The 25,808-nt window shown below is 40.0% G+C and overlaps 2 protein-coding genes across 12 annotated transcripts in view; one reads left to right on the plus strand and one right to left on the minus strand.

Moving 5' to 3' along the window:
• MYO1E (myosin IE) overlaps positions 1 to 25,808 on the plus strand; it is a 259,158-nt gene that overhangs the window by 139,421 nt on the left and 93,929 nt on the right. The window contains exons 1-4 of one of the 5 annotated variants that reach the window (XR_010834323.1): positions 21,555 to 21,643; positions 22,651 to 22,774; positions 23,766 to 23,830; positions 24,316 to 24,416. Coding sequence is in view for 4 of the 5 variants with exons in the window: in XM_048060311.2 (XP_047916268.2) it covers positions 23,797 to 23,830; positions 24,316 to 24,416 (135 nt within the window). In the remaining variant the exon portion in view is untranslated. Of the gene's footprint in view, positions 1 to 21,554; positions 21,644 to 22,631; positions 22,775 to 23,765; positions 23,831 to 24,315; positions 24,417 to 25,808 lie in introns of those variants that run through there. The other 4 variants (XM_048060311.2, XM_067004123.1, XM_048060310.2 and 1 more) reach the window with 4 other exon arrangements.
• On the minus strand, positions 5 to 21,342 carry FAM81A (family with sequence similarity 81 member A). 7 transcript variants are annotated; one of them, XR_010834326.1, is made up of 13 exons: positions 21,170 to 21,342; positions 19,608 to 20,005; positions 18,193 to 18,258; positions 17,012 to 17,068; positions 16,658 to 16,931; positions 15,796 to 15,914; positions 8,936 to 9,065; positions 7,663 to 7,769; positions 7,245 to 7,380; positions 6,699 to 6,894; positions 6,025 to 6,280; positions 4,767 to 4,849; positions 9 to 544 (listed from the first exon to the last, which is right to left on the minus strand). XR_010834326.1 is itself a non-coding variant. In XM_067004136.1 (11 exons), the coding sequence occupies exons 3-11, from the start codon at positions 18,237 to 18,239 to the stop codon at positions 6,141 to 6,143; spliced, it is 1,206 nt and encodes a 401-aa protein (XP_066860237.1). In that variant the 5' UTR covers positions 18,240 to 18,258; positions 19,608 to 20,001; positions 21,170 to 21,342; the 3' UTR covers positions 3,061 to 6,140. The 7 variants fall into 7 exon arrangements, 4 of the variants coding, with proteins under 4 accessions (XP_066860237.1, XP_066860236.1, XP_013032844.1 ...); XR_010834324.1 differs by having other exon boundaries at positions 5 to 544; positions 4,767 to 6,280; XR_010834325.1 differs by lacking the exon at positions 9 to 544 and having other exon boundaries at positions 3,061 to 4,849.

The raw sequence follows: 25,808 nt of genomic DNA on the forward strand, positions 1-25,808 counted from the left end.
TCAGCAGCAGAGGTGTACTCCCAAGAAGTATGAGGAAATCTTTGGTAGAAAAAGGACAGCCAGAGGGGGCCCAGTAAATCCCTGCCCTGCCCATGGTGGCCAGGATCTCCTCCAGGTCACTGGCCGGGGCCAACACTGCAGCAGGCAGGTGCCAGCAAGCAGCAGCTCTGGCAAACAAGGGCAGCCCATGCCTGGCCAGAGGCCCTGCTCGGGAGCGCTCCTAGGAGAACCGCGGCTCGAATGTGCGGCCAGAGCTGCACCTGAGCCACCAGAGCAGCATCACAGAAACAACGCGCCTTCCCACACAGCGACAGGTTTGAAAGTGCAGTTTTATTTCAACAGGTGTTTGAAGCACACGTGTTACACAGCGCCATTAATGTTAAGACCTTCCAGCCATTTTCCTGCCACTGCTGCCCCCTCCAACTTGCCGAGCAGTGATGTTAGTGGAGTTAGGCCACAGGCAGCTGTTGGGATCAGCATCAGTAAATAAGAAATTTCTGTGGTCATTTGCTGCTGTTCTTCAGAAGTGTTTATATTTCTCTTCCTTAAAGAATAAAATACATAAAAATGTGTCTGCAATAGGTTTTGCCAGATTTCTTGCCCCCCCCCCCCCCCTTTTTTTCCAGAAATAACCTCCCTGTAAGTTCACGCCTTCTCTAGACAGTTCTTATATCAGTACTGGCATAGTACAGTAACTCAGTGTGAGATGCAAGTAATGAAAATTATATAGAAAATGTGTATCTGTGAAGAATAAGAAGTGTTATCTCTTCATTTATGGCTATTTAAAAGACAAGTTGGGAACCTCTGGCTTGAGGAGGCACTTAGTCCTTGTGTCTTGGTTATTAGTTGATAAATAGCAGTATACATGTGTATCACTTGAATGAAACTCCCCAGAAAAAATATGATTTTATAAAAGGCTATGATGAGAACTAAATAGCAGCTTAAGAAATTTTTCTTAAGAGGAAGTAAAGCTGTACATTTTACAAGAAGTTTCTGATTATGACCTTAGTTCCTGTTAGGTTTTTATTAACCACAGTGTGCAGAGTGAGAAGCAGAAGTGAATAAGTTAAAAGAAGAAATAGGAAGCATCAAGACACTGCTGGTATCATATGGTGTGATGTGGTGACATTTTTACTGCATGCAAATCTTGTTGTGGCCAGTGTTGGATAAAGCCAGATCACACTTTTTATCAGGGAGATAAAGAAAGAGCCACAGGGTATGCAAATAAGGGATATGTACAAAAAGATTTCATAAAGCCTGTTGTTCTTCTCCTTTCAGATTTAAAAGGCTTAATCATAAACTGGATTATGGAAATGAATGTCTTTTTTTTTTTTCCAGCTGTAGGCCTTCTGTTTGTATTTCCTTGGAAAGCTAGTTTTTTTAGAAAAACAAACCTGATAAATAGCTCTGAGTAAGTCATGTGTATGCTAGGTAACATCCTTGCTTGACTTCTCATTCACTGAAAAGCATTCACTGAAACATATTTGAGTCTGGCCAGTTGTTTAGGCAATGGGATCAGCTTAAGAAACCTTGGCAAATTTAGCTTGAGCTTCCCATGTGAACTCCTGGTTTCCATGCCCCAGCAAGAGTCTTTCCATTCACCTCATGCAACATAATTTCTTTTTATTGTATTAGAAAGCATTCTGCTTTGGGTTTGCTTTGGCACCTGGTTTGATTTGATTTTAATTTAATACCCAGATTTGGAGCCTAGATATTCAGGTTTGTTAGTGAGTTTAAGGAAGCATTGCTCCCTAAAAAGCAAATCAAAAAATACTAGCATCACTTGTCAATTTTCTTCTATCCCACCCTAGTGATTTTATCTATGAGTTTAGAGCTTTGGGGTTTGTTGATTCACTATGTAATCTCCTCGTACTCACTTTCAGCTGCACAGTTATCAACATATCAACATATCAACATATCAACATCAAACCTGCAGTTTCTTTAAAGTCGTGGGGAGAGGAGGAGGGAAAAAGTCTTCTGATTTCAGAAACTTTCTTGGAAACGCAACTCTTGTGCTTCAATCACAAGGATGTTTCAGCATTTAAAGTAGTGCATTGCAGCAGATCCTATCTGCTCTCTTTATCTCATATTACTAAAGGCCATTACAGTGATGAAATTTGGTTTTAAATTTATAGAACTGGGACACTCTACAAATACACAGTTTGGAGTTGCAGATACCCTGGAAATTCCTGGTTCTGTAAATGTTTGCATAAGGAGAACTCAGCCAGTCCAGAAGAATGTAGTCATTATTCTTGCCTCCTGTACTTTGCGTATTCCACAAAGAAGTTCCCCGTTGAGTGAGATATGAATTGCTACCTCAGCTAAACTACTAAGTGTGCCACACCTTTTGAGAAAGGAGAGTTTTCCTTTAGGGGCCATTGCTGGACCTGCTGATTCAAGTTCTCATGCTGGTTTAGAAGTCATTAGCGGTAGGGGATAGTGGGTCTTTGCGTTTCCTTTTTTTTTTTTTCTTCCGTTTGTTTTGTGGTTGTGTGTTGTTTGGTTTTGTTTGTTTTTGTTCAGGTTTTTTTTTGGTTGGTTGTTTTTTGTTTTTTGGGGGAGCAGTGGTGTGTTTTGTTTTGTTTTTTATTCTTTGTTCAGAAGCTCTGTATCCCCTAAGAAAAACATTGCATACCTTTGTTTCTGTATTGCTTAAGCTTTATAGTGAGCACAAGCTCTGAAGACATTGAAGTCTTACTCAGCTGTACTGTACTCAGCTCTGGTGAGGCCGCACCTCGAGTACTGTGTTCAGTTTTGGGCCCCTCGCTACAAGAAGGATATCGAGGTGCTCGAGAGAGTCCAGAGAAGGGCGACCAAGCTGGTGAGGGGTCTGGAGAACAAGTCTTACGAGGAGCGGCTGAGGGAGCTGGGATTGTTCAGCCTGGAGAAGAGGAGGCTCAGGGGTGACCTTATCGCTCTCTACAGGTACCTGAAAGGAGGCTGTAGCGAGGTGGGGGTTGGTCTGTTCTCCCACGTGCCTGGTGACAGGACGAGGGGGAATGGGCTAAAGTTGCGCCAGGGGAGGTTTAGGTTGGGTATTAGGAAGAACTTCTTTACCAAAAGGGTTGTTAGGCATTGGGATAGGCTGCCCAGGGAAGTGGTTGAGTCACCATCCCTGGAGGTCTTTAAAAGACGTTTAGATGTAGAGCTTAGTGATATGGTTTAGTGGAGGACTTGTTAGTGTTAGGTCAGAGGTTGGACTAGGTGATCTTGGAGGTCTCTTCCAACCTAGATGATTCTGTGATTCTGTGATTACCTCCCATTTTATGGAAGTTGGGATCATAGTCAAGTAAGTGGAACAAACCAATGTCCAGCAAAGGCTATTTCAGTTTAAAGGAGCAAGAGTTAAGGAGTAGTTTTTCCTTCGGGGTAATAGAGATTCAACATAACCTTGAAAATTACCCAGACTAACACTGCCTCTTCTCACTACATTTCTTTTCTCCCTTTGTGGAGAGAAAAGGCAGCCCAGTTTGGTGCTGTAAAGATAGTGACTCCTGGAGGTACTAACATAAGTACTTATGTTGAGTGGAGAAAATATTACTTCAACAATCAGAAGCCCTCTGCATTCCTGAAGGAATGAAATTAGCACTCCTAACACAAAGGAATGTCAGTGGAGACCAACATGGAAAGGAAAAATAAAGGGGCAGCTCCACTTTCAAGCACAGGTATGTCCTTCTGTTTAGTTTTGCAGGATCTGTGCAGGTCAGTGTTTAGAACTGGTTTCTGCTTTTTAAAATCAAGCTTTCCTAGAACACAGTATCCATAATACAGTCCTCCTGACTTCATAGTTATTCCCCTGGGGGCAGGCTGTTTCTGCCTGATGAGAGGCTTTTGCTATACAATTTTAAGAAGATAGAAGGATGTAGGGACTCTAATTCTACGTTGAAGAACTCAGCTGTTATTTACCAGAGACAAACACTCCCTGACAGAAGGTGCAGTCAAGATTTTGTAGGCCTAGTCTGTGCAGAGAACTTCCTCCAATAGCACTTCTTTGTAATTGGAACACATTGCTTGATAGGAGCTCACATTTCAATGTTGTTGTGTGTGTTTTGTTTTGTTCTGGTTTGGTTATTTACCTTAGCTGAAATTTAGGGAAAACAGCAGAAGTAGAATTAGCTAGAATGTTCTACATTTTTTTTATATGTGATGAATCACACAAGATTTTACAAGAGAAACATTTTATTAGTCATACATAAACTGTTTCTCTGTAAACTCTTCCATATTTACAAGACTCTCTCAGGTACAGATTTGCAATTACAGAAGAAAAAGTGAGTTTTTGTTCATCTCTTTTTGCTTCCTTGTGTGTTCAAGGTGTGTGTCTGTTTGTTTACAAAACACCAGTGATAGCTTTTCCACTGTAGTTGGCTAAGTATTTAAGAACAGATGAGAATACAGAAATGAAGAAAGAATGAAGTATTAAGACAATTCCTAAAGCGTATCTGCAAGCATTTCATTGTGTCCCTTTAGAGAACTGGGCTTACCTTTCAGCTGCCATTGTAAATATACTCCATAGCATGTGGATGATACAAAACAGGAATAACAGAGGCAGTATTGTTATCAGAGAGCACTAGAAGCCAGAGTTGCAAAAAGCTCAGGTATCTTTGATGCATTAAAATACTTTCAACTATATAGGAAGTAAATATCAACTTAGGCACTAATCCTGTAAAGACATGTATATTTTCCTGTTTTTACACCATACGCTGTCCTACTTAATGCACATATGTTTTTGGAGCATTTTTTTAATATGTTGACTGTGTGGGCCAAACCTTGTTTCATGGATGTGATGAGACGTTTGCCACTGGTTGTCCAAACAGGAATATGGTTTTGAAATATTGGCTAAAAGAAAGGCCTGTTAAAGACAATGGAAAGATACTGTATCAACTTGTACAAGTTGGCAGTAACACTTGTACAAATTAATGGTATTTTTGCACATGAAGTACTGTTTACTGTATAAATTAATAGGATACTGGATGAAGCCTGTTATTCTTCATGACTGCTTAATCCTGCGTGATTTGAAAACATAAGCAATAACAAGCTCTGAATGAAGATAAAGAATCAAAATATATTTTTTCCCATCTAGATTAATATGCTGCATGGGTGCTCATTTTCAGTGTGTAAACTATTACGGGAATGGAAATAAGCACCATTATTATTTGGAAATACCATGAATTACCAGTTCGAACCTACTAAATTATTAAAATCTACTTAAATTTGAAGAGTTAGTTGTTTTACTTCAATAGAAATTGCTAAGCAGATCATAAACTGCGTTTTATTTTACACAAAATTCTCCAGACTTTATCTCCAGATCGTCACTTTTTCTTTTGTTTTCAAACCTTTCAAAGTTCATAGTAATATAATGAAACAAGTCACAGGAACACATGCCCAGCTTATAAAATACTGTATATAAATCTTTTACCTTGTCTCAAGTCTACTTGGTTATTCATTTAAAAAGGTCACAATACATAAGATCACAAGTTGTTTCTTATATTGTTCATGAATCATCTTAGTCTACAACTACATTATATAACACTATTTAGTTTCCACACACACGCGTACGCACGCACACAGGATATTTGCACAGCTAAACAAAAGTTTTCTGACAGTATCTAAGTTTTGAAAATTGGTCTGTGTGGTGCCAATTCTGTCTCCTCAGGGAGTCAGTAGTAGAGAAGGTCACTGCAAAAATGTGTGGTGACTTCAAACATAGTAATTTGTATCAAGGTGGAGAACCTTGCCGAACTGATAATAAACAAGTTATACCAACTTCTTATTTAAAAAAGAATATATCGAGATGCTTATACATATAAGCATATAACTGCCAGGTCAAGCCTACAAAACTGGGGAGCATTGAAATGCCTTTAGCAAATTAGGTGCCAGTTTCACCAATATATTACTCTAGTTTTATGTTGGTAATCTCCTGAGAGCAACTAGAGCAGTGCAGTGGTAAATCAGCACCTCAGCCCATAAAAGCTTCTTGTCAGTTGATCTATTAAAAGCTTGCATTTACCACTTAAACATACAAACCTGTGCAACAGCAGCATGTCCTTCGGTACATACATTACATTTGGATTACAGACTGGAACAAGATTATAGTCTGCCTATTAGCCAGGGAAATATTCATCTCAAACAAAATCTTGCAGTCACGGTCCAGCCTCTCCCCATGCTGGAATCTCCTGCTTCATTTGGTGGATCTGCTTCTGTAGTTCATCTCTGTCAAGCTTCATTTTCGCTTCTAGAACTTGCCGTAGAGACCCAATGCTCTCATAGATAGCTGCAAACCCTAATTGCACATGAGAATTGAATTAGTTTATAATATAAAGAAATAGAGTATGATGTAGTTAATATCAGAATATGCCTCCTACCATAACACTCAATTTTACACTAGAAAGATAGCAAAAGTTCTGAAGAAAATTAAGACTTTAATTATGCTGGTGTGCTGATGGCAATAATGCCCCTGATTGCAGCCAAACTGTGCTTATGTACATTCTGGGGAGCACTTCTAAGCTATTAAGATGTCACCTCTTGTTTCTGTGAGCTTCACACTTAGTGAAAGCCCTTTTAAATGGAACAGATGCAACCACTACATTTGGCCCCGGTGTCTTTAAAATACTTTAGTACAAAGACATTTTGAAGAGTATTAAAGGTCAGTCATTGTTACCGCAATTCAGAAGAAAGATCTTGATTGATTATAGTCCTACCAGCATTAACTTCAGCTTTCATTTCTTTTATGTCTTCATTAATCTCATTTTGAAGTTTGCCAATGCGAATATTTATCTTTTCTTCAGTCTGTTGTGCTTCATGTGCTTCCATGGTTATCTTCTGTATTTCTTCTATTTTGTCAATTTTCTCTGACATTTGGTTGAATTTCATCTCTATAGCTCTTTCACTCATTTCCTGGAGCCAGGAAAAATAACTTTAATGGTTTCTTTTGTATATGAAACTAGAGTGGTGTTTCCCAGATATGCAATAGGTATTGATTAATCATCTTTTCTTATGTGGAATTTAAAGGCGTAAGGAATTAAAATTTATTTTAGAAAACACGTTAAACTGACTTGATAGTAGGCTAAAATACTGATGTTTTTAAAGTGGTCAGATTTATTTCAAGACTCTCAGGCCGTGGGAATGCTATGCTTGACATCAGTGAAAAGAGTTCTACAAATATTGGTGAGGTCTGAAAGTCCCAGTTACTCGTAATGCTTTTGAATAGTTCCTGAGAAGTATTAGGAGACTCTAATGAAACTTACCGTGGTTTCCTTAAAAGTCAATGAGAGTTGGTCCAGCTTTTGCACAAGTTCTTTTTCAATCCTTTCATGTTCCTGTTCCAACCAGCTGCGTGCAGACAAAATCTGGCTGCTGAGTTCCTCAATAGCGTTTTTTAATCTAAAAGTATGATACGAATTAGGAGATAAAAAGAGCAGAATTTTCAGTCATTCAGCAGCATTTTTTTATGATGATCACAAAAATTTAATGATAATTACTCTATTCTTGACACCCTATAAAGGCAAATCTTCAAGCTTTAAGGCTACTAAATGGGACAAGGCAGGCAACATCCTTTTGGAGAATAGTGAAAACAAAACAGAAGTATTTTTATGAAATGTCACAATGCTTTGCGGCACTGAAAACAATGGGATCGGCTCTCCGGGCCGGTGGCAGTTCACTCACTTGGTGTCCAGCAGGTGGAGCTGCTGCGTGCTCTCCTTGTAGGCAACCTTCAGCTTTGCTTCTTGCTGCATTATTGACTGCTCCACTCTGCTCAGGAGATGAGAAATCTGAAACAGAATTCAGAATTTACTACTTTTCAACAGCATTTCGCCACAGTCTCATTTGGGACGTTTTTTGTGTCAGTAGAAGAGCTGTATTGCTGATGTTTCCAAAATCATTGAGTTTCTGCATTTTACTTTCTCATGAAAAGTATATTGTCTCACAAGACAAAAGTAGGAACACTATGAAAGCTATAATTCCTTCAGCCACAAATAAAGTGAACAGTCTTGCCTTGAAAGCATCGTCCTGCTCTGAGGCAGCTGGATTTACACAATCCATACATCACCAGGTGTCAATTATGCAGACCCTCCACCGCGACTGGGTGACAGTCTTCAGCACTTCTCGTGTAATACCTACTGCAGTGATACAAGTGCTGGATTTAACTGGGGATCGGTTATTGCTAACATAAAGTATTTCTCACAAAAGCAGTCGTGGCAGTACAAAACATACTGTTCTGTTTACAAGATTCATGACAATATATTCCTGGCATGCTGAGTGTTCTGAGAAAAGTGAAGTGAATTTTAGCCATTTACCTACCACAAAGTGAAGGTGCAAAATATTGTTGTTACCTAAGAAAATGAGAAGGGTTTGAGACAGAGTTATGAAGAACCCTTTTTTGCAATGTCTCGAGACTCTGCTTCTATTTAGTGCTCAATTCCATTCTCATACCCAATGGGAGAGAAAGCCAACAGATAGGTTAAGGGATTCTTAGAGCCACAAAACAGCTTTGTTTTGCTGACCTTCAAAAATAGTGTTCAAATGTATACAAAATAATTTTGGGAAGGCCAAAACATACAGGGTAAACTGAAGCTTGCATTGTTACGGTGGTTTTGTAGAACATCCATGTCTCCTTAACATTCTGACCTCGAGAAACTGTTCACATCAGCAGTCACTGATGGTGGTTCATTCCTGGAGACTTTGTAGGTACCTTTAAACACTAGGACCTTCTGTACAGCATACAAAAGGCAACAATTTATGGACTTTTTTTCCAGTTAGACCAATACAGTAATGTAGCTATGTAGCAATATTCAATCTAATAAGGACTGTGAGCAGATATAACTCTTCATCTTTAAATCTCTGAACTCCCAAGAAAATAATTAACAGTAATGGTGTGTGTTTGAATTAGACTATAATTCTTACCCATATATGGATCACTCGGGTCTAAATACTGTACCTGTATTTCTGCCTCTTTGATTTTAGATTCTAAGATCAGCTTAGAGGTGTGTTGGTCTTTACTTAGGCTCTGAAGTCTTTCATATGTAATTTTATGTTCTGCAGACAGTCTGGCTAACCCGGCATCACACCTGTTTGAATAAATAAATACCAAAGCAACAGCTGAATAGAACATAAGGTCCAGGCTTTTAAAAATATCCATTTTAGACTGGGTATTTCTGTGAAAGTGATGTCTGTCTAGCAAAACATTGTCTTATGAGGCTGTAAGAATGCTGATATATCTCACAGTAGCCATCAAACTGCTCCTGAATGGGAATAGAAGTTAAATAGTCTACCAAACACCTGATGCACTCGTTTTCTTGGCTCTGGCATAATATGGGTAGACTGTGTTGTTATCAGAGTTGGGGTAATCACATTACAATTTCAAAGATATGCAGGATTTCAATGTGTCATACTTTTGTCATATTCCAGCAGACATCTGTCATGGCCTGTAAGATTTGGCCTATATAGTTAGAGGCCTAACTAATTGAAGATGACTTTTCCATTACTGTAGCTGTGCTCCTCTGAGTCTTACATTCTTATTTTTATTTTCTTTTGCAAAATAATAGTACACAATCTATGTAGTAAGCAATGTGGGGAAAAGTTATGGTTTAGTTAATACAGTCTGTATTTAGGTAAAGCTGTCATTTAAAGCCATGCCAATTTTGTCTTGCTAAAGACTACAAAATGCAGTACTGGCACATAATAATTACTTTCCTTTCTTCACGTTGGAACATTTCTCAGTGCTGTAACATTTTAAGGGGAAATGTGCTATAGAATACATGCATTTCCTACAACATTTCAAAAATATTTTAATCAGGTGGATTTCATCTACAGTAATACAATAAGAACATTAACTGAGCTGTACAAATACAAGTACTGTAATTTCAGGAGTAAGACCCCTGCAAAGTATCAGTCGTGTATATATATATATATTTTAGATGTATAATAATCAAAGTTACTAAATTTGATCTCTGAAACTGATGAAGAACAGACAGCAGTTACAATTTAAAGGGGAAAAAGGCAGTAAAATGGGACAAACTATGGCAGGTTAAGTCATTATGCAAAGCCATGACACATTTTAACTTCTTTTAACTCATGTTTCAGTTGGAAAGCTTTCACTTCAAAATGTGCTTTCATCACCTTGGTTACAGTAACAACTGTTACTATAAATATGACAGTACAATTTCAATATAAAAATAATAAATAATGCAAAATATCACAAATTAGAAAACTTGTAGAAAGTAATTTATAGTTGAGCAGTTCAGCATAACAAGATTGATTAGTAATATCTATAGAAAGAGCAGAATAGCACACAGCAGTGAATTGTAGGTCTTAGAATCAGGTAGTTCCAGCAGTTCCTTTAGAAAGGCAAGAGAAGACAAATCTATTCACCAAAAGCCTGTGAACTCAAAAAATAAAAATAAAAATTATTAAAAAAAAGTCTTGTTTTTCTGAGGCATTACAGAAAATATAAAAAGCAACAGCTTTGAAACTACTGTACCAAAAGCAAAGAGTAGGCATCTGTAATTGCTTTTAAGGCAAATTAGTATTATGGATTTAATCATAGGGCGTCTCTTCTTTGTGGAACTGGGTTACATGATCAAAAGGGTCATGTAATTGTACAGTAACTGAAAATTTAAAAATTCTGACTGTTAATTTAGTGTCAATCTGGTGTGTATTAATCGTATTATTTAATATTTCTACAGGTATACTATAATTAGCACCCTTTTAAGACAAAAGTTGGAATACATTTTAAATATCAATGTAGTTATGGAATGCACTTCATTTTTATCTTGGGATATTTTTTAAAACAATATTCTCAGTGTTTAAGTGGTCAAAGCAGTCTCTTTGCTATATGTGTTGTACATAATCCCAAACACCGGATTAGTTTTTACCTGCAAAAGAACAGTAGTATGCTACATACATGGAATGAGATCCTGATACCAGTTATGTGAGTATATATTTTGAGTTTAAGACTTATAACAAATAATTTTAGTTGATGCTTCCACTAGCCTCCAAATAGTGCAGAGAAAAACTAAACAGTACGAAGATGAACATACAGAAAACCATGGTCTTTCCAACACTTTTGATTTAGGTTTCCTCCTGCACGATGGATGGGAAGAAAATCGGTAATCTAAAAAAAAAAATGGTTCATTATAGTTTGGAATTTTTCTTTGTTTACAGATAAGAGGCACATTACAATACCTGCTCGATTTTCCATATCTCAGAAAGCTCTGACTTCTTTATAGATTCATGTTAAAATTACAATAAATCCTTCTTTAAAGTAAAATTTAAATCCAATGTTCAGAAATATTTAATATAATTAATAGTAAGATCAGACTATAGATGAAGCCAATGGATAGAAAGACAAAAGTTGAAATCAACTTTTGAGGTCTGGTCATCTTAAAAGCCCAAGGAAAAAAATGAGAAATAGATTAAGATTTATAGGAAGAATACTAATTTAAAAACGTAAGAGCTGAGGATAAGGATATAAAAAAATTGATTTGAAAAAATAGCTATGCTTCCAGCTTACGCAACACCTAAGATTTTATAGAAAACCATTTTGTACAAAGAAATGCACAACAAAAAGCTCTTCATGCTTAGAATGAAGAGAGTAGGCCATACCAACTATTCACAGCAGTTTTTCATGCTGCAGTTGCACACATGCACTGTTGAAATTTGGGCCAAAGATGCACTAGGATGAGTTTGTTGTACTGTTATTTGACTTTGGAGGACATTTTCTAAAAGTTATGATTACCAAACTGTGTACTTAAATGAAATTAGTATAGGAAGAGTAAATGGAGAGAAGACTTTGTAGTACCAAGCATTCTGAGTTTCAGAATCCGGTATAAATCAAAAAAAAAAAAAAATTGTAATATTTGATAAAACCAGTGAAATTATCAAATAGTCATTTGATAATCTTTTGATTATCAAATCAAAATTATCATTTGATAATCTTATTTGATAATAAGTCTTCCAAATGTTAGTAAGCAAAAGCGGTAGTTCCTTTTCTGGCACACTGAAGAATATTTTCATTGCCTTTCGTCTCTAAGAAATCAAATTGCAATGGCTGTTCTATGCAGTATCATCAATGACTAGAAAAAGCTGAGAACTATGCCAATACTCTGCAACAGGATGCTATAAAGTTATGCTAAAATGGCATGCACAGGTTGGTAACGTTCTTTTTTTTTTTTTTTTTAATAATTGGAGATGTTTTGATTAAAATATCAATGCTTCAGTGAAAAACAGGTAGCTGTAAGAGAGGTAGTGAAAAAAACAAGTTGATGCATCCAGGGGATCCACTGGGCCAGAACAGCAGAGCTAGTAGATACTACATGGCCTGCACCTGGGAGGCCAGATCAGTCTTCCCTGTATGTCTTGTACACCACCAGTAGACAGAGTGCAGCAGATTTATTTTACTTACAGGGATCATAAATGCAGTGCATCCCAGATGCATCAGACTCATTTTCTACTCAGTGTAGGAAAATCTGCCTACATATTTTAAGTCCAGGGCATCTGAAATGAGTCAGATCTATAATGTATATAAAAATCAACTATATATGCTTAGTAGGCGCAATGTGGACACGTGTTAATTGCTATTTCTCTGGAGTTTTCAGGAGAGGGCGACCTCTAGAGACAGCAACTGCTCTTGTTCTGACAAGGCTGCTGTATTTAAACTTCCCAGACAAGTAGTCATAGTCCACAAAACATTCTGTAAATAAATGATAAGGCAGCACTCGTGAATTTTATGGTCTTATGAATTTATCACTAGAAATAAACATGGTAAAGCTGTGTTATATAAAACTAGCAACATCAGGGACAGGAGGCTGGACTAATGGATCTATCAGTATCTATCTAGTTTCCTGTTCAGTGTGTCACTGCTTTTAATAGAGGTAAATTCTGTCTTAATAATAATGCTGATTCTTAGGAATATGGGCAGCATTATTCGTGTTGAACCCTGTAATGATGCTTTACAAATTCATCAATAATTCTTAATGAAAAATGGCCCAGAGACATGACCTGCTCTGTGGGTTCCATCCTCTCCTGCTAGGGCTATGAGCTGATGCTGTGATGCAGGTGAGCTCAGCTCTGAGGTCTCCCCGAGTCACACGCCTCCAGAGCTGTGGGGTGTTTGGAGCTGTGCCTCTCAAGTGCACGTGCATGTAGGGATCCCTGTTCTCACCGCTAAAAGCAGCAACCCTCAAGAATTAATGAGACAGTTGTTCAATGATATATTGACATGTTACAGAACAGTTGGTGTTAGGAAATAAATAGTACTCTCTCCAATACTGAAGTTGAATAGGATATTTAGTATGCATGTAATTACTGGCTTTGAAATTTGGCCAGGATCCTGAGACTGACAGGAAAATCCTTACAGGATCCAAAGGCTCAGACACAGGTGATTTACCATCACTCAGCATATACAAACTGAGTCACAGCAATAGCCCACGTGTATTCTTCTAGCCTAGAGCAAATGTGATGTACTTTGAGTTAAATTAGCCTACTGTCACTACAGCCTGAGCTGCACACAGCACCCTGGCTGTGGCTGAGAGCAGAGGTTAGCTGATGGACCTGAGCTGGTAACCCACAGTAGCTTCAACATGTTTCTAAGGTTTCACTCTCTGAATTCATGTGAGAGCTAGTAAGACCAGATGCTGAAGTAAAATTATATTAGGCGAGTTTGGCTTATTTTATGTAATGTATTGGCTAGAGTAATCAGGAAATATTTATGCAAGGGAAAGTTTCTGGTAAGTATCTGTATAGCACAACAAACAGCAATTTTGATCATAATCTCCAGGAATACCATAATAATTATTCACAGGAACACAGGAGTTTGAAGTAGAATATGTTTGTAGATGAAGGAAAATAACCTTCTCTCGTGGACCACTGCTTTAACTTGATTTCTGGTGAAAGGGAAGCTTATTTTCTTCTGCACATAGAGAAAATTTAGGTTATAATACTGAGTAGAAGGTAACAGTTAAAAGACAAACTAATTCTCTTGTGGTAATGAATACAAATTTCCAACGTTCATTGTTCATGCTGACATAAGGCCAGATAGGTATAATCTCTTAAAATAATCAGATAGATTGCAACCCAGGCAGAATAAAAGGGAGTTGCCCTAAGTAAATAAAGGAAGAAATCCTGGCAAAGACTGAGCTAGTCCACCACCGCTCCCCATACCAAGTACTCAGTCAGGCAGCGCCCCATGGAGAAGCTCATGTTGGCACATGTTTATTCATGTGAGTTCTCTACTGAAACTAAAGGCACTTTACTTTGCTGCACAAGCTGTCAGTAACTGTGTTGCTCCAGATAAGGACAAGTCTTATGATGTAGTGGGATCTCAAAGTGGACATTTTATATAAAAAGCAGGAAGATCCAAGCATGTACATGTGCCACATCCATCCTCATGGGCCACGAAGATGACCAGAGGGCTGGAGCTGGGGTTGTTCAGCCTAGAGAAGAGAAGGCTCCAGGGAGACCTTATAGCAGCCTTCCATTACCTAAAGGGGGCTGCAGGAAAGCTGGGGAGGGACTCAGGGGGTGTAGTGATAGGAGAAGAGGTGATGACTTTAAACTAAAAGATGGGAGATTCAGATCAGGTATTAGGAAGAAATTCTTCCTTCAGAGGGCGGTGAGGCACTGGCCCAGGCTGCCCAGGGAAGCTGTGGCTGCCCCATCCCTGGCAGTGCTCAGGGCCAGGCTGGATGGGGCTTTGGGCAGCCTGGGCTGGTGGGAGATGTCCCTGCCCATGGCAGTGGGGTGGAACCAGATGATCTTTAAGGTCCCTTCCAACCCAAGCCATTCTACGATGATTCTATAAAATTTCTCAGAGAACAATATATATTTCTATCAGTTTTTCATTTGACAAAATGAGCTTGTCTAGTTTGTTCCTGTTTACTAAAGAATAACTTTAGTAAAGCATAACTTTTTTAAAAAGTTACATAACGAGTATTTAAACCTCTCTAAAGTATTCTTTACAAAATGGGCTAAGTTACTGTGGAAACTTGAAACAATCAAAGAATTCATGAGAAAATGTTACTTCAAGGAAAATCCCTCCCTGGATATCTTTGTAGGCTGTTATCACTAAATCAGCTGAAGGAGAAGAAAAAATAAAAGTTACCTGTACAATATAGATAATAGGTCAAATTCAGAACAAGTGTAATTCCAGTGAAGTTATTAGCCAGGATATTTTAGGACAGATTTGGTCCTTTTTCTGTAGTTGTACAAAACCGTTTTTTATGTTCCACTTCACAGACACTGAAACAAATGTTGTTGTACTTTGGTTTGTAAATGTGTCAGTGATGGCACAACCTGAAGTCTGTGTTGTTGCACAACTGTAGCCTGTAAAAACTCAATTGTTTTATAGCTTTCTGTTCCTTACATGCCAGGTAGCCTATGTAGATTTTAATATGGTTAACCAATAATTTAATGCACATATTTCTACCTCTAACATATATGCAAAAATGTGCATCTACTAAGTTCTTTACAAGTGCAGATTATACCATACCTCCTTTATAGTAATTGTGCTAATTAGTCTTAAAGTCTAACCATAATTCTTTTTAAAACTGAACTGTATCCAGATTCCTATGGAATTTGAGGTCATTTGTTAAAAACAAATTTGGGGAATTAAGGGTCATGTTGTTAAGTTTAATACGTAATACTGGAATGCAAAGGATTATTATTCATTTTCTGGAAAACACCGAGCAAAATTATCCTGGGAATTTTGCCAAAGTTCAGCCCATTAGCATTTACATTCATATTTCAAGATTAAAGCAACATTAGCTAGTCCCCAAAATATACTTTCATATTGGCATTTACCTTGCCACTCTTCCCCGAAGATCTCCTAAACCAGAAAGCTGCCGCATTTCCAGACTCTTTAGGGTAGAATTTGTTCCATAGCTGAGATTGTCTCTGACACGTATCTGTTCCTGCAGCATCTACAAAGTATTCATATGCAAATACAAATTCAGAATGTTACATTTAATGTACATTTAAAATGTCATTCATTATTTTTCAGTATTTCAGTAAAAAGAGATACATTTTATCATGCCTTTAATAAAAGATTCATCTCATATATACTAAAAGAGGTACCTCTAGGTCACTTCTTATTCGTACTGTCCTTACCATAATCTGTATAAAGCAGAACTTGACAATGGAATAAAGTTCTAAATATTAACGTTTATCCATCAGTTTTTCCCACCACGCCCATGTTGCTCATTGAGCAGAGGTCATGTATCTGCGTATGATTAGGTCAGAAAAATGAGCAGTTGGGTTTGGCTACTTAGTGTTGTCAGCGAGTCGGAAATAAAAGAAAGTTTATTACAGACCTAAGGCACTTCCTAGTGTTTATTCGGCACAGCCTTTGGACTGAAGTTGAGCTGGGTATTAGTGTCACGTTAATTCATTTTTTTCAAGGTTTTCCAGTGTTGCTTTTGAAAGCAAACTTATTAGTACCACAAAGGTTTCTGTGTTTATATGCTAATATCCTGTACTATTTTCATAGCCGCTGAAGGAACTGCATGATTTGCAAACAGTGTTTCAAGTTATAAAAACAATTTATAAGCTTACAGAATCTTCAGACCTTGTCTGAACTTTCTCATCCTGTGGTAAACTTTGTTATTAAATGAGAAGGACTAAGTAGCTGAAACAGTGTTAGTCCTGTGAAAAATTCCTAACATACCTCAATGTCCCGATTAAGCTGCCTCACTATTGCAGTTATGTTTCGGATATGTTCTTCTAAGAGTTGCCTAGCCAACCGATCGCCCCCCCCTTTGTTCTGCATTCTGTGCAGAGTGGAAACAATGTCCTCCTTAATGCGAAAAGCGTGCTCCACGAGCGCTGCTGTGGTTTTCTCATGGCTTAGGATTCTGTCTTCCAGCTGATCCACAAGGCTTGCAGATGCCAGCGGGACCGCTGTCAACGCCTGGCTATGCAGCGGTATGTTTCGAACCCGTCTAGTGAAGAAGAATATTCAGATATTATTAAGGTCTCACACAAAACTGGCAGTACTGGGGAGAAGCACCAAAAGACTTACAGAGAGGGCACACTGCTGCAAATAAACAGATGCTGCTTGCTACTGCATCTATCTGTCCTGTAGAAAGGCAAGTTAGGCTCTTTTTCCTACTCTTTAAGGAAGCTTACAAGGCATAGGATCTTAAGAAGAGAACATTAGCATTATAAAAAGTAACAATTCAGAACTATAATTGGAATAAGAACACAAACCCAGATGCTCTTACTGAGTTTCAGAAGTAATGTTACTTGTCTCTACAGCTTTCATCTTTCTTCAGGCTTAATCAAAGCAGAAACTGTAGAAGGTAGATATTGCAAACTAAACAAGACCAGACCAAGATTAAAAAGGAGTAGCTTGTGTACTTTCCTTCTTGCAGTCTATACAGCTATCTTCTAATACTGTACAAAAGCTTGTCCTCCCACAAATGGGACAGGAGCATATGCAGGTGTAAAAAGTGAGGAGAGATCAAAGTTATGACAAGCTTCTCAGTCTCAGAAGCCAAATTAAAAAAAAAAAAAAACAAACAACACACACCTTATATTTAGGTCTAGATTTTTCAAGAGCTCTGCGTTATGTAGCTTCCATGAACAAGCAATGGTAGCTCATGGATGCTCAAAGTAAAAGAAATAAATAAAAAATTGACTGCATAGACTGTGGATGCATGTAATCATTTCCTGATGCTATGTTCTGTAAAGAGTAAAGAAAATTTTCAGAAGCATAAGTTGAACCCCCCTCAAAAGAGGAGTTGTTATTCTTTTTTTTTTTTTTTTGGAACTCTGTTAGTTACTGTGTATTGTCCATGTTGTTTCCTGTTAATGAACCAACCTGACAATTTACTTTCACCCTTATAACACTGATAGAGATGTACAAGGACTCTAACAAAGGTGAGATCTGTCCTTGAGTTTTCATACTTATTCCGTATTTAGAAGGCTTTGGCTTAAGTATAGCGTTCTTGGACTTCTAGTCAGTTACAGTTTAAGCTATTTAATTTTGTTCAGAAAGGGTTAAGTAAAAGCTGAGTAAGGAATTGTGATATGGGCCATGATTTGCATGAGTCTAGGGTATTTCATTTTGCTTTGCATATAAAATGCCGAAGTTCCATGTTACAGCGTTACTATAACTAGACAATTAAGAGAGAATTAAGAGAGACATATACTCGACAATATGAAGATTTTTTATTTTTTTTTTTTACATTCCATCTGTACCTTTCAGAATGGGCAAGAGTTGGGAAGATCGGGCTTCGCTGGGCCATTTTCTGGTCAATAATTTGTCTGTTGAAAAAGTACACATTGAATTATTTAATAGTTTATATCTGGCATGAAATGATTCAATGCTTCTGCTTTAAGTGAACCTTCAAGAAGAGTTTAAGATTACGCTGACAGGTCTGATCTTGGAGCTTAAATATTGCTTATGGAATAGATGCATTTAAAAATTGATATAAAGGAACAGAAGAATGCAAACTAAAACCTGATAGGAAGTATTTTTATAGTGAAAACAGTATTCTAGAAAAGGGCAGGGTTGACAACTTCACAACCGAAATCTGCTTGTGACCCACAGAACTGGTTTGGCAGGACAGAGGCAAACAAACTTCTTGACCCAAATACGTCTACTGATCTCAGACGGCATCAATTAGCAAATACAAAAGTGAGATATGTGGGATTATAGTAAAGCTTAAGAATGCATTGGCTAGAGAATGAAATGAAAGTATTTCATGACAGCAAGTTACTGGGGATAATGTATTTTTCAGGTAATCTAAATAGAATGTTAGAGATCAGTATGGTTTAGCAAAACTGTGTATTTTACCCATTTGTTCTCAAATCTAAAAGAGTACACTATGTAGTAAATTCTTATGTAGGAAGACTATACGTTTTGTTCTTAGTTTTTAGATATAGCGAGCCAGACTGTGACAGACATTGCAGCAGAGTAGCTCTGGTAATAGCTTCAAAAAGACATTTTCGATATCTTACTGTGAGATCAGTACCTGGCACAGTAGCTTTCCTCTGGTTACAGAAATTAAAACAATAAAAAAGCAGTAGCCTCAATCAAATCCAAGTGTTCCACCCCATATGAAACAAACACACATTTTAACCTACAAAGATGGCAGCAGTGAGCATGGCTATCCTATTGGAAGCCTGAGCCTGAATTCCTTGGGAACCTAAAATGCTCACTGAAAACAAAAGGCTTACATATGAAGAGAATTTTGCAATTGCTGATGAAACCTGGTGCAATATGCTGTACAAACAGAAAGAGGAAAACAGGGTTATTGAAACAAAATTGTAAAATTTTGACTGTAAAGAAGTGATAGGAGTGTCCGCTGAGATTTCAAAATGCCAAGCATGTTTGTGCTTTAGAAACTTATGAAAGCACTGCCTAAAAACAGAGCAAACATTGTCACAGTATGTGTGTTCTATTTATAGCACAGTGCTTCAGAAACTACAAATTAGAAAAAAAAATAGTTTTAAGAGAGTCTGGGTTGCTGAGCAGCAGTGACACTAGTCTGCAATTCCAAAGGTCTGATGTTAATTCCTTGCGCAACCTCTGATCCTGATGGCTGTGGACGTTATTTCCATGCCTAATGACTCGAATTCTCTATATGGAAAACAGAAATAATGGTACCTACCTCTTCGTTTAAGCTCTTACATGCCTGCAAGTAACAAGCCCTGAATAAGAGCTGGGTATCATTATGATGACTGAGGCATTGGGAATTCTGCACAGCCACTGAATGTCCAGTCCTGCAGTCTGCTCCTCGCACACGTGGTTCCCCACGTTTTTTCAAATGGTGCCGCTGTCCCTGGGGAGCCCCTCCTGGCTGTCCCGGGGGGCTGTACAGCTGCCTGGTGGTGCCCGAGGCCGTGGTAGGCCGGAGCTCATTTACTCCCGGTGCTCTGCGCCGTACCACAGTTTAATGATCTTGATGCAGCGAAGCATTTGAACGTGCAATTTAACTATGAACACAGGAATATCCCACAGATTAGAGAGTGGAGCTATGCATCACTGAGGCAAAACACTGGATTCTACCTAAAAAAAAAAAAAAAAGCATTAAAGTCTGTACATCTAGCAATATCTTAGTAAAATACTCCTTATAAAAACAGCCAAATAAAAAGTCCTTAACTCAAGTGTTTTCTTCTTATGGCCTTCATATCAACATATGGCCTTAATATCAACTGAAAAACATTTTTGGCGTAGAATAAGCATAGGATTGCTTGAAGATTTTGTTTTCTACCAGACTACAGCTAAATGCAAGCGTCTGGAGAAATTATGCACATGAAACAAAAGGCACATGGATGGACTTCTCGTTCTTTTAATTTAAGCACGTCACTCATCACTGAAATCCCTCCTAATCAATTACCAGATGACTTGACCTGATGCAGCATCCCGCAGGGCTCTGTGGTAAGGTCTTGTTCAGCAGCTGCACAGAGCTCCACTGCACTTGTGAGGTGCGTGCAGCAGTCAGGAACACCTGGGTGTCAGGACTGATGACGGATTCCCTCTTGCTCAGTGTATTTAACAAACGCCCATTTAGCCTAATCAATATCAAATACAAGAAAAAATAAGGTGTTCTAATGTCGAGAATCGGAGGAGTGCAATGTTACGTAGCTCCAGATTTAACGGTGCTGCGCTGAGATAACATAGATACCAGTCGAAACACTGGCTTCGTGTGTTTAAGTGTTGTTCTAAGCGGTGGTGTCTCCAGCTTGATATTGCTATGGCAATTTAAACCGTGCTATATTAGCGCAGTAAATTTAGAGTGATCTATTTAATTTACCAAGTGTTCCGGCTGCGCTCGTCACATTGACAGGACAAAGATATTACCGGCGCCAAGCGGCACGCCTGACGGCACGCAGAAATAGCCCTGCCCTCGTTGGTCTGGGCAGCTGTCCCGTGCAGACCCGAGCCACTCGGTCACCGTTTCCCGAAGTCGCCAGCACCCCTTGCAGGAGCTGGAGGGCTCAGGCGACCCTGCCCCTCCCGGCAGGCCGGGGCCGCTCCCGGGGCCGCGCCCCGGCTTGGGGCTGGCCGCCCTGCCCCGCGGCCGTGCGCCTCGCCGCACCTCGGGGGGAGCCTCGGCGGGTCCGGGGGGCTCCGCCCGGCGCGGGGGCGGGCAGGGACAGGGGCAGCCCGCGGGCCCGGCGCGGCGCTGCTCGGCCGGAGGGGTCGCGGGGAGCGGGGGCCGGGACTCACCACTGCGGCGGGACGGGGCCGCCCGCCTCTCCTCCCCGGCATCCCCGCGGCCGGCAGAGCCCCGCTCCTCGGTGCGCTGCGTGCCTGCGCGGCTGGGTGCCCGCCCGCGGGCCGCCCGCCCGTCCGCCCGCCCGTCCGCCCGTCCTCCCGTCCGCCCGCCCGCCGTTGGCGCGGAGCGGGGCGCAGGAGCGGCGCGGGCCTTGGCGCAGGCCGCGCTGCGGGAGCTGCCGCCGTTGCCAGGACGCCGTCACCATGGGAACGGCGCGGCGGAGGCGCGGTGCCGCAGCCGGGGCAGCGCCGCGGGGCCCCGGGCCGCGAAGCCCAGCGCCGGGCGGGGACGGGGGGCTCCGGGCGGGGCGCGGCGCCTCCCCGCCGTGCCGCTCGGCGTCCCGCAGCCGGGGGAGCGCCCCGCCCGGGCCGCGCTGCCAGCCCGTGCCGCCCGCCGGGCCCCGGTGCGGCCTTGGGCGGGCAGAGGTGAGTGGAACCGGAGCGGCGCTTGGTGCGCAGATGGGCGCTGGGACAGCGGGCTGGCTCCCGCGCGGGGTAAAACAGCCCCCCCCCCCTCCCCTTACTGGTGCCCGGGCCGTGGGACTGGGGGCCGGCAGCTGCAAAGCAGGGAAGTGCTGCAGAGCTGCACACCTCTATGAACAGCAGGGCGGGGGCTGCATCTACACTCTTATCGACCCATTTATTTTAAAGTAGTTCTCACAAGAGAGGATCGAGCGAGAAACAAAACGTGCCACAGATGCTTTCAAAATGGGGCAGTAACCCGCCTGGTGTCACAGGACTATAGGGTGACTAAGGCTAGAGGGACCCCCATTTATCCAACCACTGGCACTATGCAAGGTCATCAGCTAGGCCAGCCAAAGTCCCTCAGGGTTTCACACGGCCTGCTCTCGCTGAAAGCCTCCAAGGACGGAGACCGCACGGTCTCTCTGAGCAGTTGATGGGGGGAGACATTTTCCTTACACCCAGTCTGAACCTCCCTTGTTTCAGTTTATGTTATCGCCCTCCCACTGTGCATTGCTGTGAAGAACTTGGCTTTGTCATCCTGATGGCCTCCTCATCAGGGGGGCTTCTGGTGGGTCCCCCAAAGTCTGCCTCCACCTGGCACACGAACCCCTCTCACCAGGCCTCCAGCCCCCAGTCCTTGTGATCCTCTGCTGAGCTTGCTCGGGTTTGTTAATGTGCACAGGTGTGTTCCTTCACCTACTGGTGCCTCAACTAAGTTCATGCACAGGTGTGGTTTTCACACACCTGTTTTGGGATTCTTGTTGTTAAAGAACTGCTTGGATAGTTAGTGTTTTCTAGTATAGATATGGCTGCAGGAGGTGGGCTTAAAAGCAAATTGTTATTTGAAGCAAATTGATTAAGGTTATTTTATTTTAAAAACAGATCAACATTTATATTTCCTGTTGTAGCCTTGCAATTCATGTTAAACTGATGCACAGACTCACTCTCAGCCTGCGTTCTCCCTTCAGGCCTTCGCTCTGGTAACAGTGTTTACCCCAGCGGGCTCTGGGAGGTGTGATGGTCATGCTGAAATGTTTGTCTGTTCTTACACTCGTCCCTAGATGTTCATACAGGCCAAAACAGAACGTTAAGGTGAGTGATGTTTGGTTTGACCCATGTAGATATTCTGTTCAGCTTGTGTTACCAGAAATCATTGGTTTTGTACTTACATTGCTTCCTTGATGTTTCTAACTGAAGCAGTACTAAACTGTTGTATTTGATATAATTGTATCTTCAGTATAGTTGATAAGAAACAGATTTATTTTCTTTAAGGTAAATTCAGATTGCTTTCCCTATCAAGGCACAGCAGTAACAATAATTTTCATTTATATAGACTGCTCAACTGTCTCACTCATGTGGAGCCCCATTCTGAGTAATCATAGAATTACAGAATGTAGTAATTTAAGTTTGAAGGGACCTCAGGAGGTAATCTGGTCCAACTCCCCACTCAAAGAGGGGTTAATATTGATGCTAGATCAGGTTGCTCATCCAAACATAAAGTTTTTATCGTAAAAACTTCTGTAGAGTTTCAATAAATCTTCCTCTGAGGAAAAAATATAATCCTTGTATTTTTGTTGATGTGATCCCACATAGCTTAACTGAAGCCACAGGAATACAGGAGACAAAACTTCTCGGTTGCTAAGTCCTTGTGGAGTTCTTCCATATCTATAGCAGCCTTAAGAATAACAACGTTATTCATACATTTCAGTTTGCAGTTGGAGAAGAACTCAACACTGTGTATTTGGAGCATCTCAAGTGTGAGGCTTCTCTTAATCAGATCCAGAGTAAAAGAGCCACATGTATTCCTCAGAAAAACAGGGGGTGAAGAAGGCTGTTGACTTTGTTACGGTACATTTACTCTAGTGATATTTTAGATGAACATGTTAGTAAGAATTTTTCCTGAACAGGTATGCTTCTCTAATTAAAGGCCAGCAAAAGGGAGGAAGGGAGGAGAGTCTTGTTAGATATAGAGAAAGGGAGTAAGAAAGAGTTAAACTGATTGTACTGTCATCCAACATGGAGATCCTGTCCTAATCATTGATTTCACCGCATTTAAAGTCATAAACTTCTGGTTTTGTTCTAGATATATAATTTAATTTCTCCCTGCATTTCGCATGAAGAAACTGCTGAATCCTTACTTTATTTTCTGTAAGTAGGATTCTACATTCACTGTGTGTAACTGCGGGCAGAATGTAACCATCTGCATTTTAGCATTTAGAAAATGTTAAGATTACTGAAGTGTACGTTTATTCTTTGGAAAGTAGATACAGCAAAGATATCTGCACTGAATTTTTAAAATGACCTTAATTTAATACCATTTGCTTTTCTGTGATACAAATCCTTCATCTTTCTAAGAAATACTAGATTGTGTGGTTTTCTAACTGAAAGTATGATATTTTGTTAAGGGTATTAAGCCTTATTTTAGTGGCCTTCAGGCATTAGTTAAATGATTAATGAAATGATTGTGATCAACAGAACACAAATATGTGGCTTGGAAAACTTATTCTAAATGTATTTCCTGAGTAAGAGAAAAGCAGTAATGCTTTTTTTTTTTTTTCTTTGCTGCCTGTTTTAGCCAATTAAAAATCAGTCAGGGCAGTGCCTATTTCATTAAAATTTCTAATCTTTTCCAGATTCACTGACTGCTCATAAGAGTTACTTCTTTCTGAAGCCGCAGTACATGCTTTTTAGAATGAAGAGCACGGGACGATTGTATTCTGTGGTGTTTCCAGAGGTAAGTGATACGGTATTTTTGAAGACAGTTTAGTCTTTATGCATTTTAGCACCAGCCTGATTCCTGTTCTGTGCTGGCTCAGTCAACCAGGCTGTGGGTAGGTAGAAACGTGTGGGTTACCAGCTGCACGATGGAGGAGGCAACAGCTTCTCTCTTTGTGGCACTGACTGGTGCAGTGCAGGCTCCAAATTGCATGATGGCAAAGAGGCTGTATTGGCTCCATCGGCACTATGCCTGTAGCCCTGAAACAAGTCCCTTATTCTAAGTCAATCAACCTACTCAGGCACTGAAATGAAACTTGAGCTTAAATGTCCCCCTGAAGCTTAGCAATAGCGATCAATATCAGGAAGATCAAGCACTGCAACTGCTTGCATCCAAAAAATATCCTCAAGATAGTTTTTGATGTTACCACTTCCTTGCGTGAAATAGTATTACTAACCAAACACAACACTGTCAGACAATATATGCATGAATGAGCTTGCTGAAAAAAAAATGATGAAAGTTCTTGATGCAGGGAATTCTTGCATCTTTTCAAATTAGGTCTTTTATAGGTAACCTGTCAATATGAATTTCATGATATAAATGTCACCACTTCTAAATTTTGTGCGTCATTTTAAATGTACACAGATTTCTTTTTTTTACTCTGCTGGAGCTCCTTAAGATGAAAATGTGGGTTCTGCCTTCCTCAGAGATGACTGTTACACATGATTAGCTGGAGGAGCTCAGGCATGCAGAACATTTAGGCACACCACCACTCACATTGGAAGGGAAATGCCTTCCCCTGCTTCTGAGCATGGATGTTGAATAAGTATCATTCACTTAATATAGTCAGCTTGGGAATTCGATGTTTACCATTAAAATAAGCAGAAGTAAACCACTATGTTTAAAAGCATGAAAAGACTTTATTGTGAGTTAGACTGCTTGGTACACACTGTGCAAAGATTAGTACAGAGGCAGAGCACAGATGCTTTCGGCCCTAAATTTTTTTGTTGAATGTCATCTTGTAGTCCATCTAGAGTAGATGGACCCTAGTAGCACATGTAGAATGCAGGGAAGTTGGGACTAGTTTCTCTATTAGCTATGCAGTGCAAATGCACTTTTTTAATCTTTTTCCACAACCTGAGTTCTCTGCTTTTTTTGTAGCTTGTTATAAAGTTGTTTGTATGTATGTAAACGCATATACATGTAAAGATATGTGTCTTAGGAAAGTGAACCTAGGCATTAAGAAAGATCCACATCCAAAGCAAATAGAAAAACCTATAAAACCTATGGAGATTCTCTTTGTCGTGTCTGTCCTCTATGTGCTGTGTGGGTTCTTTACAAGTTCTTTCTCTGTTTTTCATCTTAGACTTACAAATTTCTGTAATGTTTCAATTTTTAAATGAAATATTA

The sequence above is a fragment of the Anser cygnoides genome, chromosome 11, assembly GCF_040182565.1.
Source record: "Anser cygnoides isolate HZ-2024a breed goose chromosome 11, Taihu_goose_T2T_genome, whole genome shotgun sequence".
Classification (NCBI taxonomy): domain Eukaryota; kingdom Metazoa; phylum Chordata; class Aves; order Anseriformes; family Anatidae; genus Anser; species Anser cygnoides.